This window comes from Daktulosphaira vitifoliae, unplaced genomic scaffold (genome assembly GCF_025091365.1).
Source record: "Daktulosphaira vitifoliae isolate Bord-2020 unplaced genomic scaffold, ASM2509136v1 Scaffold_2, whole genome shotgun sequence".
NCBI classification, from domain to species: Eukaryota; Metazoa; Arthropoda; class Insecta; order Hemiptera; family Phylloxeridae; genus Daktulosphaira; species Daktulosphaira vitifoliae.
Genome location: NW_026099573.1, coordinates 40,569,903 through 40,588,917, shown reverse-complemented (window position 1 = coordinate 40,588,917; position 19,015 = coordinate 40,569,903). Strand labels below are relative to the sequence as shown.

The 19,015-nt window shown below is 26.6% G+C and overlaps 2 protein-coding genes across 2 annotated transcripts in view; both read right to left on the bottom strand.

The window, feature by feature from the left end:
- The window catches only part of LOC126899614 (lysosome-associated membrane glycoprotein 1), a 37,540-nt gene extending 22,583 nt beyond the window's left edge, over nt 1-14,957 (bottom strand). The window contains exons 1-2 of the mRNA XM_050674665.1: nt 14,488-14,957; nt 6,253-6,356 (exon numbers count right to left, since the gene is read on the bottom strand). Coding sequence (XP_050530622.1) covers nt 6,253-6,356; nt 14,488-14,533 — 150 coding nt within the window. The 5' untranslated portion in view covers nt 14,534-14,957. The remainder of the gene's footprint in view (nt 1-6,252; nt 6,357-14,487) is intronic.
- The window catches only part of LOC126899606 (erbin-like), a 129,853-nt gene that overhangs the window by 45,046 nt on the left and 65,792 nt on the right, over nt 1-19,015 (bottom strand). The gene's annotated exons all lie outside the window — the stretch shown is intronic.

The window sequence follows — 19,015 nt, the reverse complement described above, 5'->3', positions numbered from 1 at the left end:
TACATTTAAAAAGAGGATGCGATATCTCGTATACTTAACCCCTACCCACAAGACTGTCCATAGAAAAGTAGAACGCCCAAAATAATATTGCGAATAGGCCCCTCTCCTGAGTATTTTTTTCACTTTAAGCCCTAGGGTGTAGTTCCACTGCACTTAAAATTGGTTCTTATAAAAGTTAATAGCCAATTTCCTTATCTGTTAAAAAGAACATAATTTATGTTTGTAAAATTATAATAACATTACAATAAAACTAATCAACTTAGTGAATTATTTTTCTCATTGCATTAAAATCCTAGAACTTATCACTTTACTGATTATATATTTATAAAATTAAACTTTCCTTTTAAATATACCACTTATTATTATTTATGTCAACCACAAAACGTATTGTGACTAATAGTCTGATGGTTTTTGTAAGTTAGTCGGTAAACTTTAATCGTTACCACTTGTTAAATATCACAATGTAATAATATTATTGTACAGATTTTCTGAGTGGGCGAGAATTCCAATTTATATAACCCCGGGGTGTAACGATAATATTACACCACCATTACACGTCTACGTCACCGATACGAGAAAACGGGGGAGGTCACGTTTATTTGGCTGATTTACGGAGGCGTGTTGTAAAACAATGAGGTAACACTGTGACAGTTTACATCGGTTACGTCACACAGAAGTTTTGGTTTATTTAATCATACCTATTCCATAAAAATACGATATTTAAGAGTTCGGTTTTTATTTTTATTAAATTGTATTTTTACTGAGATATATTTTCGTGGGATTCTAGCACTAAAAATTATTCCACCCACGATTATTACAGGGTAATAAATAATATTACAAATTTATAAGAATTACACGTTTTTATTTTAAAATAAATTTATGATTGGAACTTATACAAAATTATCAATAACATTCGTCAAAAATCCTCAAGAGAGCAGCACCCACAAACATAGTTTTAAGCTAAAAATTTGTACGAGTTAATGAAATTTTATCAAGTCTATAATTATCGGTAAATTATAAAAATTTAGTTAATTATACTAAAAAATTATTGTTGTAGGTTTTTGCAGTAATACTATTAAAAATAAAATAATTTTTGTGTTTAAAAAACGAACTATTTTTTTAATATCAATAAAATATACTTAAATATGACACCTTTTTTTTTAAAATAATATACAGTTTATACAAAAAGTTTCAATATTTTTCAATTAAACCAACTGAATGAGACAGTACATAAGTTAAAGCCCAATTCAGTATAATTACTTGTAGTTATTGGCTTTTCAATTTATAAAAAATGTTTAAATACTAAATAAGTATAAATCATTTAGATGAATCAAAAAGTGACATCAGAGAAGTTAATTTTTTGAGAATTTTGTATCACAAAAATAAGCTAAAGAAGTAAAATACAGTAGATACATGACACACTAATTCTATTATTCAATTTTTAAGAATACTATTTCAATATAAAGTGAAAGCTGAAAATATTAACATTGACCTGTTTTATGACAAGTGTAATTTTTTGAGATATTTATTTTTATCAAATTTTTCAAAATTATAATGCCGATTGTTTCAGCATAATTACCTGTGGATAGGGGATACTTCCACGGCCCCTCTGCCAGTCGTAAGAGGCGACTAATGAGGTTGCGTCAAGTCGACAGCCGGCGTAAAATTTTAGTCAAATAGTATGAAGTGTCCTGAACAAAACTTAGGCGAATTGTCCCATCTCAGATGTACGCGAGGACATCAGGTGTGGCCGACCCCAAGTAGTTGGGATTAAGGCGAGGAAGAAGAAGAAGATAATGCTAATAGCTTTAATTAGATACATTTGTAATCTTATGACGTATCGTTAAGAAAAATCGGTCTAATAAAAACGGAATAATCGTGTCCATTGAAACAAAAAAATTACAGCAAAATAAAAGAAGTAATTTTTCAGCTACAACACATCGAATTACATCGCAGCTAAAATCAATACAAAATCTAATAACACTTTTCATAAAAAAAAAAATTAAAATTTGTCAATAATATAACTTTATAACCATACATAAATACTTTACAAAGTATTCTTCTTGATCTTCTATATGTTAGATTAACGAATTTTTGTACTGTACTGTTTTAAATTTATATGTAAATGCGTGCACTTAATTTACATTACTTGTGCAGTGCATAGTAATTTTAAAAATAAATCTTTTTAAATTATTTCATTATTATTAACAAATATATTGAAACCCGAAAATCATTGACCAGGTAATGTATATTAATTCTAAACATTTTAATCGGTATAACATCGGTAATACAAAAGGTAACTTACTCGTGAGATTGAGTCAGTCAACTTACTTGTTTTTTTTTAAATATACATACCCTTTAAAACGCATAAATCATATAAGTGTAATAATGCATATCATAACAAAAAGCTTTTAACGCTATAAAAACTGAGAAGCGTACGGAAAAGTTGTAAGCTATAGGAAAGTTCACTTTGTGTTATTAATCTAAGCGAAATGTTACCCATATATTTTATCTTTGCTTCGTAGACATAATTTTCATGATAATGAAATAATTAAATTTTCTATAATATATGATCAGGAATGTACAGATTAATAAATGATGTTTATGTTACTTAATTGAAAAAAAAATTGATACATTGTGAATTAAAATAATAAATACTAGAACAAAAAATAAATAGATATATTTCATTAAACATAAACTTGTTCATAGGATTTTCTTGTAATCCTACTAGTAGATTGTGTTGTATAGTTATCATACAAAATGAATAACTTGATTTTTTGCACAATTACAATAGGAAAATAAATTGTACAAATTAATGACAAAACACATCTTATTAAACTGAAAAATGGGTATTTTAATTAAGTTAATAAAGTGCACCAAATGTTTTAATTAATTTTCTTATAAATATCAAACATGAATGTTATATTAGGACAGCTTTGGTTAATGACATAATACTTAACAAAAAATTGACAAAAGACATGAGAGGTCTAATTTGAATGTTTATTTTTGCTGTATGGGATTAATTTTTGAAATTTACATAAATGCCCGTAAAGAATAATCTTGTCACGCTGTGAATACAAATTGTTTGGTGTAAATACATTTTAATACACAAATTCTAACAAAATATATCTTTTGTTCTAATTTGTTTTGTGATATAAAATTTTTTTTTCTTGTGTGTAGACAAAAATTATATGTCTGAACACATATAATTTCAGTTGAGATTTATATTTCGATACTAACTAAACAATAACAATCACAATGATTTACATACGAGTAATTCATTTATAATGAGCCCCTTAATTAATAACACTACAAATAATTTTTTATTGGTTTCATTTAGTTCAATAATTTTCTTAATTTATCTATCATAAAGTATTATTTACGTTCATCCCTTATACCTTATAAGGGTGTCAACTTTAGTATTTCAAATGGTCAAACATATAATAAACTAGCTTATTTAATAGAAAATTATCAAAATAAAAAAAAAATTATTGATATGTTAAAATCTAGGCGGGAAAAAAGTACGATCGAGAAATTCCTAGTTATAAAAATACGAGGTGTGTTCAGAAAATACTTAAATTTTGCGGATTTGGAGAGTCTGATTATCAACATTTTTTTTTCATAATGTCCCTTAAGTATGATAACATTTTCAGCTCAATTAATTTTTTACTTTGTCTTAGCAGCCGCTAAGGTACGACGTATTTTTAAGAGCTCAGCGATTTTCATTTATTTAAAAAATTAATCAAAAGATTTGTATCAAATTATGCGTAAAAAATGTGTGAAATATTAACAAAGACCTATGGTGAGTCTGCCATGAGTTTTACGAGTAGTATAGACTTTTCCAAAATAGCTGTGTAGACGTAGAAGATGGCGTACGCCTCAGCACATCAACAACCGAATAAAACGTGAAAAAAATAAAAGAAATGGTTATGAACGATTGCCGAATCACAATCAGAGAAGTTGCTGATGTTGTAGAAATATCAATTGGTTCATGCCAAGACATTTTTTTAATGTTTTAGGTATGAAACGCGTCGGCATGGACGACCGCGTGCATCGCCCAGCGATGTCCGTGGCGTTCATGCTGTTAGACGTGGAGGAGTGGATAGTGGAAGAGGACGTCGTAGGGGCGTTGACCACTATCCTCTCCAAAGATGGAGTGACGACACCCGTCGGATCGGTGTCAGTCCGACTACACGGGAGCGGCAAGGGCCGCTTCGCGTGGTGCGAGGTTCCCATCAGGGCCTCGCAATCGCTGGTCGGACTGACACGACTCAGGGTGGGTTGGAGCACGTGCCGGATCCGGGTCCCAAAGGACAAGGGTCCGCGCTGCTACAGGTGCCTCGAAAGGGGGCACGTGCAAACGACCTGTAGCGGTCCGGACCGGACCGGCGCGTGCTTCACGTGCAAAGGGGGGGGCCACCGGTCAAGGGACTGTCCCAAGAAAGTGGGAGGGTCGGAGAAGACTTCATGAAGTATCTCCTGTCCTCCTCACTCTATTTCGTGTGATATGTGTTTTGTGAATTATTATTTAAGCCAACCCTCGCGAAGTCCTGCCCCCACCTCCACGTGGTTCAGCCCGGGCAACGGATCCCACCTTTTGGGATCCGGCTAACGTGGTGGTGTGAATTTTAGACGGCGTGGGCCGCCCTGAAGCAATACCTCGCGGTAGTTCCAGGGCGGTCCACATCATGCCGGATTGTGAAAAAAAAAAAAAAAGGTATGAAACGCGTAGCAGCAAAATTTATTCCAAAATTGTTGAATTTTGACACAAAAAAAGCGGCGAATGGAAGTTCATTATAAATCACTTTAAGAATTCAACGACAATGCAGAATCATTGAAACGTGTTATAACAAGTGATAAAGAATTCCAATGAGGCTAAAAGGTAAATACTTCAAGACTGTAGTGAGGCCAGATATGATGTATGGTTCAGAGTATTGGGCGGTTGATGAGAAAGTAGAGCAGAGAATTAGTGTAGTAGAGATGAGAATGCTTAGATGGGTGAGTGGAGTGACTACAAAAAATAGAATAAGGAACAAGCATATAAGAGGGAGTATAGGTGTAGCGTCAATTGTGGATAAGATGAGAGAATATAGACTTAGATGGTATGGTCTTGTTATGAGGAGAGAGGAATTGGAGCTGTAAGAACAGTTATAGAATTGAATGTTGAAGGAAGAAGAAGTAGAGGAAGACCAAAAAAGAGATGGAGGGATGCTATTGAATGCGATATGAGGACAGTTGATGTTAGCGTAGATGATGTGGGAGATTGTGTCAAGTGGAAGTTTAGGATAAGGATTGCTGACCCCAAGTAGTTGGGATTTAAGCAAGGAAGAAGAAGAATAACTTCCAAAATACTGGTTTAAAAGTTGTTATCAAACATTTTCTTAATTAGATCCCTTTCAATTATTTATAATAGATATTTATAGTTATTAAATAATAATTATTTTTTATATTTTATTAATGTAGGGTTCTCAATACTGTGATAGAAACAAATGCGAGTTTAGAAGAATGTTTTCGAGCGAGTCTTTTCCTGTTAGCTGAAGACCTACCATTTTAGGAAATAAAGTTGATTTTAAAGGGTATTTCTCTTATAATCTTCATTTGTATTTACAATTAGGGAGTAATTAATAAAAATTCCCCTCTCAAAAATATATTTATATAAAAATGCACATTTTGGGGATTAAAAATTAGTCACCTATCAAAAACTTAATTCAATAAGCAAAAAAATATCAAAACTTTAAGGGACCCCTTTTACATAAGTAACACGCCACTATACCAAAATCCTGGCATGCTTATAATAATAATGTAATCATATTATTATAATAAAATCACTTTTTTTAATATTATATTAATATTTAAGCAAAACATTAGTGAATTTCCTTAATGGAAAATCTTTAAGGAAAAAAATTGTAATAGACAAATAAAACATACACTATGGTACTAAGAGTTTTTTAAACTAATCATTTTTTTCTTCAGTACATTAAACAAAATAATTTAATGATAGCATGTCCATTTCGATCTAATATGTAAATAATCTAAATCAGTAATTTAAAATAAACCTAGTTATATTAGTTTTAAAATAAATCTTAAAAAATATATATGAACTTCTATTTTTGTAAATTTTGGGGAAATATCACGATAATGGCTTGAAGGTTATTAATCAGTAATATATATATGTTCTTTTAGTACCGATAACAATAAATTATGGCAACTTGATTTGTTAAAACGAATAATAATGATTTTTTTTTAACTTACTACTTTTGGAAATGATGAATCTGCTGACAATACAGCATCACTGTGATCATTTAAATTGAAAGCACACCCTGGACTAACGAAAAAGTTATTGATTACTATGAATGCTGAAACAAAACAGAAAAACATAAAGTTAATAATAGTACAAAAATAAACCGCACCATTAAGTGTTATATAAATTTTATGAGAAACAATTTAATATTTTATTACAAGGGACTCGAAATTTCTATATTTTTCTCATAATATTGTATAAAAAGTAATAGTTTTTAATAGATAAAATGGAGTTTTTATCAAAACACATATTTTCACTAAATATACAAAGTGGAACGGATCTAACTGTTTTCCTATGGTATCAAATGTTAGTCCATATTACGTTAAGTACAGAAGTAAACATTTATTACATTATTTACTAATAACAGTACGCGATTTCATTTCCATGAAAATTATTAACATTTGAATAAACATATGTAGATCATAAGTTATATGAGTTAGATTCGTTCCACCTTGTATATTGCATATATGTTGCAGTAATTTGAATCGTAGCATTTCTATAAATAAATATAAGAACCAGAACAAAAGTGGTCAATATAACATTTAGTAAAATGTATTACAAAACTAAAAATTAAAATAACAATTTTTTTTTTTCAAAAATCATATCAAATGTTTTTAGGTACTTCCTTTAATAATCTAAATAAAAACTTATCATTTTTCTATATATTTTTGTATACATTTAAACTTAAATTAAATTATTACGGAACCAATTTTTCGTAGAATTGTACTTAAACAAATTTAATTTATATTTGTAATTTTCATTGATATCCGGAAAGTTAACTAAAATTAAAAAACCCAGCACAGGGGGGTCGCGGCACAGTGGTGACGTGACATAGTTGGATCAAGTATAATGATATCTGACAGTGATTAAAATTACTATAAAAAAAAAACGCTTCAATGCAAATCTTTAGATAGTGTTTACTTTTAAAAAATTGGTGGATTATTCCAAAAGCTACATGATCTGCTATTTCTTTATTAATATCCTGAATGAAAAAGGGATTATTAAAAAATATTATATCTCATAAAAAAATTATGTTGATCCTAACACTTTTCAATAAGTCATAGCATTATAAAGTTAAAAATGTAAAAAATAAAATCGAGAATTTTCACACAAAAATAGCATTCGGTAGCCATTTTCACCATGAAAAAAAAAAAAGTCCGAAATTTTTTTTCCATAATAAAGTTTATTTCATTACCTTTAATTTAAGATATATATAAAAGTGTCAGACTTCCGGAACACTTTCAAATGTTAAGTTGAAAAAGTTAATTTTTTGTGAAAAAGTTGTCATTTTAAATCCCCCCTTGTGGGCAGGTAAAGGGTTAAATTTATAAAAATAATATACCAAATGATAAGTAAAGACATCAGCATCTACAAAAAAAAAAATTATATTGATTTGGTTATTTTTAAAAAAGTTATGGCAATTTTAAGTAATAAAAATTGAATAAATTTCGAAAATTAGCGATTTTTAAATTTGTAATTTTTTTGGAGGTTTCCCCCATTTACGTGGAACGAGGGAAATTTTTTCAAATTTTAAGGGTAATGTCTTCGACTAGATACGATTTGTGATCTTTTGACGTATCTTTGAAAGAAATCCGTTCAGTGAGAGCTGTAAATAAGTGGTAACAGACAAAAAAAAAAACACACACATAGTAAAACTAATACCTTTTTTAGCTTCGCATCGAAGCTAAAAAAAAAAGTTGTGAGTAAAAAAATTAAATTTCGTTCTTACTAAAAAGGATTCTGATATGAGTAAAAACATAAATATATATAAATAATCGGAATAATTAAAGGTTTTAAACATAACTGAAAGAAAAAACTTCAAGTATTTATTTATTCAATAAAATAAAAACAAATATTGGTTATATTATTGTATTTTTAACTAAATTAATATTTCTCGATTAAACTTCAATGAAGTGGTAACTTTTATTTAATAATGCCAGCCTGACCTTAAATATACAGCACATATTTATGACCTCATTTATGTATAGAGAAAAATTGAATGACTTGTAAAGACTATTTATATTTAATAGCACAAATTCACTTTAAAAACCTTACTTTACCAGTTAAATAAAGTTAATAACCCATGTATTATTTTTGTTTAATGAACATTTCTTGTCTATAAAAAAATTTATCAATAAAAATTAAATCAAAAGTAAATTAATTTACATTAAACAATGAGTTACTAAAAACACTTGAATATTAATTTAATTATATCAAAGATTGGTTTAAGGTAATGATCTAATTAAGTAGGGTAAGGAGAGTTAAGACGATGAATTCAGTATTTCTCAAAATCATACTTAGAGCAACACATTCTTGCTATATATAATAGCGTCATGTAATGGACGTTTATACTCACTAGTTAACACATACATTAATTTTATTTATTATAAAAAATTAATATTTAAAGTATTTTATTCTAATTATAAACATCAAAACTTTAGATATTAATATTCTAAGGTAAATTTTTCAACTTTCACTCTTAAACAATCTAAAAGTTCTACTTAATATCTATACATTCATAAGAAACCAATTTATTTTAAAATATTTTTGGTTATTAAGTTTTATAATAGTTTTCGTCATCTTAGAAATGATAAGAATGACAAATTTTAGGAAAAGCTATAACTAATCCTTTACTAAATTTTTAGGATTTTAAATATAAATATAAATATAGATTTTAGGAGAACTTTGCCCACTGACCGACGGCTTCTATTATGATAGGAGGACAATAGCAAAAATATAAATTTATTAATGATTATCTGAAAATATCCTGATATTTTTTTTTCACGCCTAACAATATTTTTTATTTTATTTACAAAAAAAAATATATTAACAATAATTTTATTGATAAAATTAGGGTTAATTCGTGTTATGTAATAATAAACAATACATTATGAACATATACATATGTATTAGTTTTGGAGTAAAAATTATCATATTATTATTATTTCTATAATAAGGCGATTACAGTTGTAATAAATAATTTAGACAATAGATTAATTCAATTATCTGTATATTGTTATATTATATATAATGAAAATATTACATCTAATAAAAAATTAANATTATATATAATGAAAATATTACACCTAATAAAAAATTAACATAAGCTAATTTTCATAATACGATTTATAACAAATAAAATCATGGAATTTCTTGATAATAGCTTAATTAACGGATCTACAAAATTATAGATAAATCATTGGCGTTTATAAATGACTTTTAAAAAGAGGAGGCGAAAGATAAATGAAAAATGATATGATAATAGTGAATCAATTACTTCATAAGCGCACATTAGGAAGTAAAAGGAGATTCTAAACAACCAAATTATGAAAGAATAACTATTTGAAATCAATTATAAATCATTAGACATATTATTACTCAACTAAACATCTATAATAATTAATATATGTGTTAATTAATTGTAAAATAAAAATAATACATTTTTGTATTGTTTTATTTAGATACATATTTTAGCTTCGATGCGAAGCTGAGAAGGTATTTGTTTTACTATAATGTGTATTTTTTTTTTTTTTTTTGTCTATTATCACTATTTCTCAGCTCTCACTGNTTTTTAATTTTTTTTTTTTGTGTCTGTTACCACTTTTTCTCAGCTCTCACCGAACCAATTTCTTTCAACGATACGTCAAAAGATCACAAATCGTATCTAGTTGAANTTCTTTCAAAGATACGTCAAAAGATCACAAATCGTATCTAGTCGAAGACATTACCCTTAAAATTTGAAAAAATTTCCCTCGTTCCACGTAAATGGGGGAAACCTCCAAAAAAATTACAAATTTAAAAATCGCTAATTTACGAAATTTATTCAATTTTTTAACTTAAAACTGTCATAACTCTTTAATAAATTAACAAATTAACTTAATAATTTAACTTAATAATTAATATAACTTTTTTTTATATAAATACCTTAGGTATTTCACTATCATTTGATATATTTTGTGAATATTTGACACTTTACTTGCCATTTTGAGAATTTCAGTATGGCAACTTTTTCATAAAAAAATAACTTTTGAATATGTTCCAGAAATACTGATACTTTTATATATACCTTAAATGAAAGTTTAATTTTGAAGAAAAAAAAATTTGACCCCTGGATTTGTTTTCATAGTGAAAGCGGTCATCAAAGCTAATGAAAAACTTACGATTTCCGTGAAAAAATTCTCGATTTTATATTTTTAAATTTATAATGGTATAACTTTTGGAAAAATGTATCAATAAATATTACTATTTTTTTATAAATAATTTTAATATACCCCTTTCATCTCACAAACTTTTAAATTAAGAACTTTTTTTATTGGTTTTTTTAGTTAAAGTAAATCATTAAAATTAATTCAGTTAATATTTCAATTGTAGAATCTTTAAAACACCAAAAGTTACTAGGAAATGATTACTATTATTCATGTTAATCTTAATTTTATGTTAATCATACTTTTTGTTTAAATCGGATCATTCCATTTATACAGGGGGAGTTCAAATCTTTAAAAATACGTATAGAAAGTATAGAAAATGTGTATTCAACTTAACTTTTGAAAATATTTCGAAAAGACTACCACATTTATATATACCTTAAATTAAAGCTTATGTAGTATACTTTATTTTGAAAAAAAATTTGACCTCTGGACTTGTCTTCATGGTAAAAACGGACATCAAAGTTAATGAAAAACGTACGATTTCCGTGAAAAAATTATCGATTTTATATTTTTAAATTTATATTGGTATAACTTTTGGAAAAGTGTATGGATCAATATTATTATTTTTTTATAAATTATTTTTATAAACCCCTTATATTTAACACACTTTTTTTTAAATCGGATTACCTTTATATAAGGGGGTCAAAACTTTATACATGCGTATTGAAACTAAGACATTTTCAATTTAATTTTTAAAAGCGTTCCGGAAATACTGACACTGTTTTGTCTGTCCATATAAAAAAATTTGAAAACAAATTTTCAATTTTAGAAAATCAAAAAAGTAACTAAAAATTAGGCTGCCGTCTAAAATTAGAAAAATGAGAATTTTTTTTGTATTTTAAAATTACTATTCATAATAACTATTTACAATAATTCATTTTAAAGAGTCACATTTTATGAAATTGTAACGTATATACTAGAACCAACCATATTTTTTTTGATATACTATTTATGAAAATCTAATAAAAAACTTGAGTTCAAGAAGAAATAAAACGAGACCATATATACATATCAATTTTTTTTTCTTTTTTATTGTTAATCTCTTTCAGATATCATATATACTTGTCCTGTAGTTCCGCATTTCCACTGAGCTTGCTTATTTTATTATTTAATGTTATATGAGTTTTTATAAAAATAATCATTTCTATTACACGCTAAATATTATTTACTATACAATTTTAAAAAGGCAAGAACCAAAGGGGAATGATTCCCCTATCAACCCCTTTAATATAATTACCACAAAGATAATCAACTTATTTTAATCACAATGACATTGAAAGGCTAATAATCACATAATGAATTAAAATAAATATATATATCAAATTTAAATAAATCAAAATTCTTAAGTTAATTTTAAAAACACAGCCAAACTTAGCCATTCTATCCAATTTTTATTTTAGATGAATTCACCCATGTGTTCATTAAAATCATTTGAAGAGACAATAATCTAAAGGAAATGAAAATTCATTCGATTGATAACAGTAGATTTCTTTATGAGACATTTAAAGTGCAACCCTATTTAAAAAAAACAGTGGTTGGAGTGCTTCCTTCTACTCTAATAAAAGTTATTTAGACTCCTTTTCTCATAACAAATTCCTAAATACGCCACTGATTGGTAGATTAGTAGAGCCAAGCAAGTACATATATTTGGTCGGTTTTTTGAGAAGTCGGTGAAATAAAAAATGGCAATTTTTTGGTAGATCATTAAAATAAATATTTTTTTCTGATGTTATAAGGAACTTAATAAATTCAAATCATAGTAAAAGAATAACATTACTCTCTATGAACAAAACTTTGACAACGATTAAAAGTAAAAAATTTCCAATGAAACTGATAAAAATATAAAAATAGTATGATTTAACTTTCTCACTGAAATTCATTTAATAAATTTATTAAATTATTTGGGAGTGAAATTTACCAATTAACTTCAAAATTATTTCTATTAAATAGTGCACTAAATTTTAATGTATTCTTAAACAAGAAAAAGTTAATGTTTAAAATACTATTACAATGCCTTTAAATTATTCATAATACACTATTATAGAATCATATTAGTATGTAAAGCTTAAACACGCGATATATCCATTCAGTCTTTTGTACTCTAATATTTTCTGACCTATGATTAAATGGTTTAATTAAAGTTGTTATTGTTCAAAGTACTAAAGCTGCCCTGTAGGTGTAATAACAATAAAATTATCAAACATTTCGTAATGCAATAATATTAACCCATTACACATACACGACTAAGGTACCAGACGATTGAAGTAACGGTCATTAAACTATGAATCTAAAGGTTTTATTTATATATAACTTTATAAAACTAAATAGTAATAGTTTTATAAAAATTTGCTTATATTCAAAATAATAGATATTTTGTCCAGTTAATTAGTCACTTTTATTAAAATTTAACAGTTTGTACGACAAAATAATTACATAATTATTTTAAGCTTAAGATATAGATAAATTGAAATTTAAAATCGTAAAATTAATTTTTGGGCATCTTTAATATTTCTGTGAAATAAAATTTTATTTTAGTCAATAATTAAACTAATAAGCTATATTAAAAAATGCAATAAATAAATAACCACAAATCTAGTGACTCATCTAAAATTGTGACAAATGATCATTACATCAACTAATTCCCACCATCCCTTTCCGTTTAATCATAATAAAAACGAAAAATATATTTATAATTTTATAGAGGATAACCAGATATTGCTAATTATTGAATAATTAATTAAATACTTTATTATTAAGAAAAGTTACGTTACATTTTTTATGATTAAGTATAAATAATGATATTATTAAGTATAATCAAATATTTTAGCTATTTATAAATATAGATTAGTAGATTCAGTAATACAATTAAATATTTTACTTTTAAGGTAACTAAAAAATAAAATTTACAAAGAAATTTCATAGAGAATTCCATGTTTATCTGGACATAACGTTCAAATTTAATAATTGCATAAATCAAAATTTGACAAAATTGACGAAAAACTTATTAAATGACAAAAAAAAGAATGAAAAGGTTTTATAGAACACAAATTAAATAAAGAATACAAAAATGGAACTAATCTATTACTTGAAAATTAGAAATTTAAATAACAAATACAAAAATTAAATTGTACAAACTAAACATTTTTAATAGCTGAATTACTTAAGAAAACTTGACAGGTCACTCTTAAAACTACTGGGTTAAAAGTTATAGTTTATAAAATTGTTTTTGCGTCGTAATACATTCTAGGTTATTATAATTATAGGTAATTTAGATAATATTTCAATTTTAAAATTCAACTGATAGCAAAATGATATTAAGCTAAATTGTATATGAATTACTGATTAGATTCTTATATTATATGTTTCAAAAGATATCACATTTGCCATTACTGCTATGCAGGAACAAATAATTTAAAAATAGTATTACATTAAAAAGACAATAAAACAATACTCAAAGGTAAGATACTTATTAGAGAATTGATAATTTAAAATTATCATTTGAGAAATGAAATATTTAAAAATGAAAATTATTAAACAGTTTGAAAATTTCGCCAGTGCAAAATAAACTATAACTTGTAAAATTTTAATATAATAAAAGATCATTTCTTAAGTTTTGAGTTTAAGTTTAAATGGACAAGTTTAGCATACGTAAAATATAAATTTCGTTAGTTGTAATTTTCAAAAAAACACAAAAAAGATAATTAAATTTATGTTTTTTTAATCATCACAACATTTGATTAATTTAAAAAAAATTTTCATTTATATACATTTGTTTAAATAAATATAATCTATACAAATAACTAAGTTGATAAGCATCCATACAGTAAATGATTTACTCATAGAAAAACTAAGTAACAAATAATTGCCTATAATCTTTTTTTGTTTTAATCTAACAATAAATTACTCACACGAAAGGTAAATTACTAAAGGGTATCTTAAAAGAAACACTTAAAAGAAATAATAAATAAATATACGTACCCGTAAATAGCACGTATTGAAATACCATCAAATTAAACAGTTCCATGGTATGTTGTGGATGAGAATTTGTGTATCTCAAAATCAAAATTATTTTAGTAAATTGCTGGTACTATTTTTCTTAATTATTAATGCTTGTAAAGTCACTCAGAATAAATTTAATTACAATACACAATGTAAAATCGCGTTTGAATTGACGCTATCAGGATCTTCACGTCGATCGATCTGTATGATACGATATTGTAATCACTGACTCGTTGAATATATAACCATTATATCACATTAAAAATAAAAATATAACAAAAACCACACAAAAGAGAAAAGGAAATTAACTATAGAAGTAAATAAGATTGACAAAATTGTTACGAAGGGACGAAATGTGACGACTCCCCGGGGCAGGCGGCCCGTGTGTTACTGTCCGGACGCGCGCGTTATGATTGATACGCTGGCCTATCGTTAATCGCACGCGTTATATACATTCAATCCGGCGGTGATGCCGCGCCGAATCAATAACGTAACCCCGCGTCAGAATGACCCCCCCGTCAAACTGTGACCGTAAAGCGGTCTGCTGTTCGGTCTTTTCAAGGCGGTGGCGCATGTTTTTACCTCCTCTTTGGGTGGTAAAAGTTGTATTATCAAGTTTTACCTCCAAGCGCACGTTAACTCCCCGTAAACATTGTTAGCGCTACTTACAGTGTGACATTCAGTACTCATCATTTTTATTCGAGAATTTTTTCTTTGAGCATCATTGCAGGTTAGCCAATTTAATTTTATAATTTTTAAATTGTTTAAAATATATTAACACATTTTACAATTAATGTTAAATTAGTGATGTAAAATATTTTTCAATCATCTATAGTAATAATTAAAACACCTATCAATGTCATATTCAATACATTTTAATTTAGAACCGGAGATTAAAGTTAAAACTCTGAAAAGATTTTAAAAAATTCATATATATCCAATATCACAAGAACACCCTAAAACATTACTGCATAGTACTACAATTCATTATAATTTTAGTTTTGCAACAAAACCAGAAGGCATTAAATTTTCCATGATGTGACTTCTCCTTTTATCTGTCCACAATAATTTTAAGTTCTCATTGAACCGATTTTAATAATCTATACGTCAAAAGAACCCAAATATGATCTAGTTAAAAGTTATTACCATCAAAAAATTGAAAAAAGTCCTTCAGTTTTAAAAATTTCAAAAATATCTCAAAATTACGTTACCATGAACTATGACATAACACCTGCAATACATATTTTAGCTTCGATGCGAAGCTGAGAAGGTATTGGTTTTACTATGTGTTTTTTTTTTTTTGTCTGTTACCACTTTTTCACATCTCTCACCAAACGGATTTCTTTCAACGATACGTCAAAAGATCACAAATCGTATCTAGTCGAAGACATTACCCAGAAAATTTGAAAAAATTTCCCTCGTTCCACGTAAATGGGGGAAACCTCCAAAAAAATTACAAATTTAAAAATCGCTAATTTTCGAAATTTATTCAATTTTTATTACTTAAAATTGCCATAACTTTTTTAAAAATAACCAAATCAATGTAATATTTTTTATATATAGATGCATATCATTACCTTTCATCCTTTACCTGCCCACAGNATATAGATCTTTCATTCGACATACTGTTTTTTTAAATCGGACCATTTCCCTAAATACAGGGGGGATTCAAAACATAAAAATGCATATAGAAAGTAGAACTTTTTCAACTTGACTTTTGAAAATGTTCCGGAAAGTCTGACACTTTTATATATATCTTAAATTAAAGCTAATGTAATATACTTTTTCATGAAAAAAAAAAATTTCGGACTTTATTTTATCTTCACGGTGAAAATGGCTACCGAATGCTATTTTTGTGTGTAAATTCTAGATTTTATATTTTACATTTTTAACTTTATAATGCTATGACTTATTAAAAAGTGTAAGGATCAACATAATTTTTTTATGAGAAGTAGTATTTATATAGATCTTTCATTCGACATACTGTTTTTTTAAATCGGACCATTTCCCTAAATACAGGGGGGATTCAAAACATAAAAATGCATATAGAAAGTAGAACTTTTTCAACGTAACTTTTGAAAGTGTTCCGGAAGGTCTGACACTTTTATATATATCTTAAATTAAAGCTAATGTAATATACTTTATAATGGTAAAAAAAAATTTCGGACTTTATTTTATCTTCATGGTGAAAACAGACATTAAACTTAATAAAAAAAATACGATTTTTGTAAAAAAATTCTTTTTTATATTTTTAACTTTATAATGCTATAACTTCTCGAAAGATGTATGGATCAATATAATTCTTTTTTTTGTAGATGCATGATGTCTTTACCTATCATTTGGTATATTTTTTTTATAAATCTGACTTTTTACCTGCCTACAGGGGGGGATTCAAAATGACAACTTTTTCACAAAAAATTGACTTTTTCAACTTAAATTTTGAAAGTGTTCCGGAAAGTCTGACACTTTTATATATATCTTAAATTAAAGCTAATGTAATTTACTTTATTATGCAAAAAAAAAATTTCGGACTTTATTTTATCTTCACGGTGAAAATGGCTACCGAATGCTATTATTGTGTGAAAATTCTCGATTTTATTTTTTACATTTTTAACTTTATAATGCTATAACATATTGAAAAGTGTATGGATCAACATAATTTTTTTATGAGAAATAATATTTTTTAATAATCCCTTTTTCATTCGACATACTTTATCTTAATTAGGATATTAATAAGGAACTAGCAGATCATGTAGCTTTTGGAATAATCCACCAATTTTTTAAAATTAAACACTATCTAAAGATTTGCATCGAAGCGTTTTTTTTTGATAGTGATTTTAATCACTGTCAGATATCATTATACTTGATCCATCTATACCACGTCACCACTGTGCCGCGACCCCCCTGTGTTGGGTTTTTCTCTTTGTTTTTGTTGCTTCAATTTTTTGTGTTAGGATCAACATAATTTTTTTATGAGATATAATATTTTTTAATAATCCCTTTTTCATTCAGGATATTAATAAAGAAATAGCAGATCATGTAGCTTTTGGAATAATCCACCAATTTTTTAAAATTAAACACTATCTAAAGATTTGCATCGAAGCGTTTTTTTTTTATAGTGATTTTAATCACTGTCAGATATCATTATACTTGATCCAACTATGCCACGTCACGACTGTGCCGCGACCCCCCTCTGCTGGGTTTTTTATACATTATTTTGCATAATTATTCTAAAAATTTGACTTACTGTTTATTATATAAATTATTAGACATTTTATTATTATTTCATTAGACATACGTTATCTTAATCATGATATTAATAAGGAACTAGCAGATCATGTAGCTTTTGGAATAATCCACCAATTTTTTAAAATTAAACACAATCTAAAGAATTGCATTGAAGCGTTTTTTTTTTATAGTGATTTTAATCACTGTCAGATATCATTATACTTGATCCAACTATGCCACGTCACGACTGTGCCGCGACCCCTATGTGCTGGGTTTTTTTAAACACTGTTTCTAATCTTAATAGAATATACTACAAACAAAATGCTCTTTTAATCATTTTTTAATAATATCGTTCTTCAAAACTATATAAAATTAAAGCTTTTTAATATTACTTTATGATAAAAAAATGATCCGATTTTAAAACTAAAAATCGAAAAAATACGCCATTCTTTAAATTTGATATAACTCTTCTTAAAAAACACTGGTTTTAATAAAATTAATTTTTGTGATCTAAGCGTAAACAAAATAAATTTAATCTAGTTGTACCTAAATTAGTGTCAAAATTTGAAAAAAAGAACCTCATTTTTTAGAAATTTAGGAAAATTTATCATAATTAGGCAAACGTAAAAATAATAATTTTACAAATATTTTTTCTTACATTTTAAAACTGCTATAAAATTTTTAAAACATAAATCATTTTTTATTATATATATATATATTGTTTTAATTAAATTAAATTAAAAACTTAAGTACAGGGAAGTTTTAAATTATACCACCAACGCACCCAAAAGATTTTTCTGAACTTTTTTTTTGGAAATGTCCCCAAATACTGTCAACGTTTTATCTATATCAAATTAAAGCTTTTGAAATAAATTAAATTAAATTAAAATTAATAGTTCCAAAAATTTATCTATTATGAAAAAACACTTTTAAAAAAACATTTATAATATTCATATTGTTAATATTTAAATAGCTAATTTAACAGATTCTCATTGATGCATATGATAGTGATGATATTTACTGCCAGATATCATCAGTACTTAACTCCACTGTGCTATTTTATCACTAAATTTTCATCTAGTGATGGTTGTATGTTTGATAAGAATGGTTATTCTCCAAACCAAAACCAAAACTATAATTACCGATTCAACTATCTTGAAATTATTTATAAAAAATAAATAAAAATTTATAAAAAATTATAAAAAAAGTTATGAGTAAAAAAATTAAATTTCGTTCTTACCAAAAAGGATTCTGATAAGAGTAAAAACATAATATATAT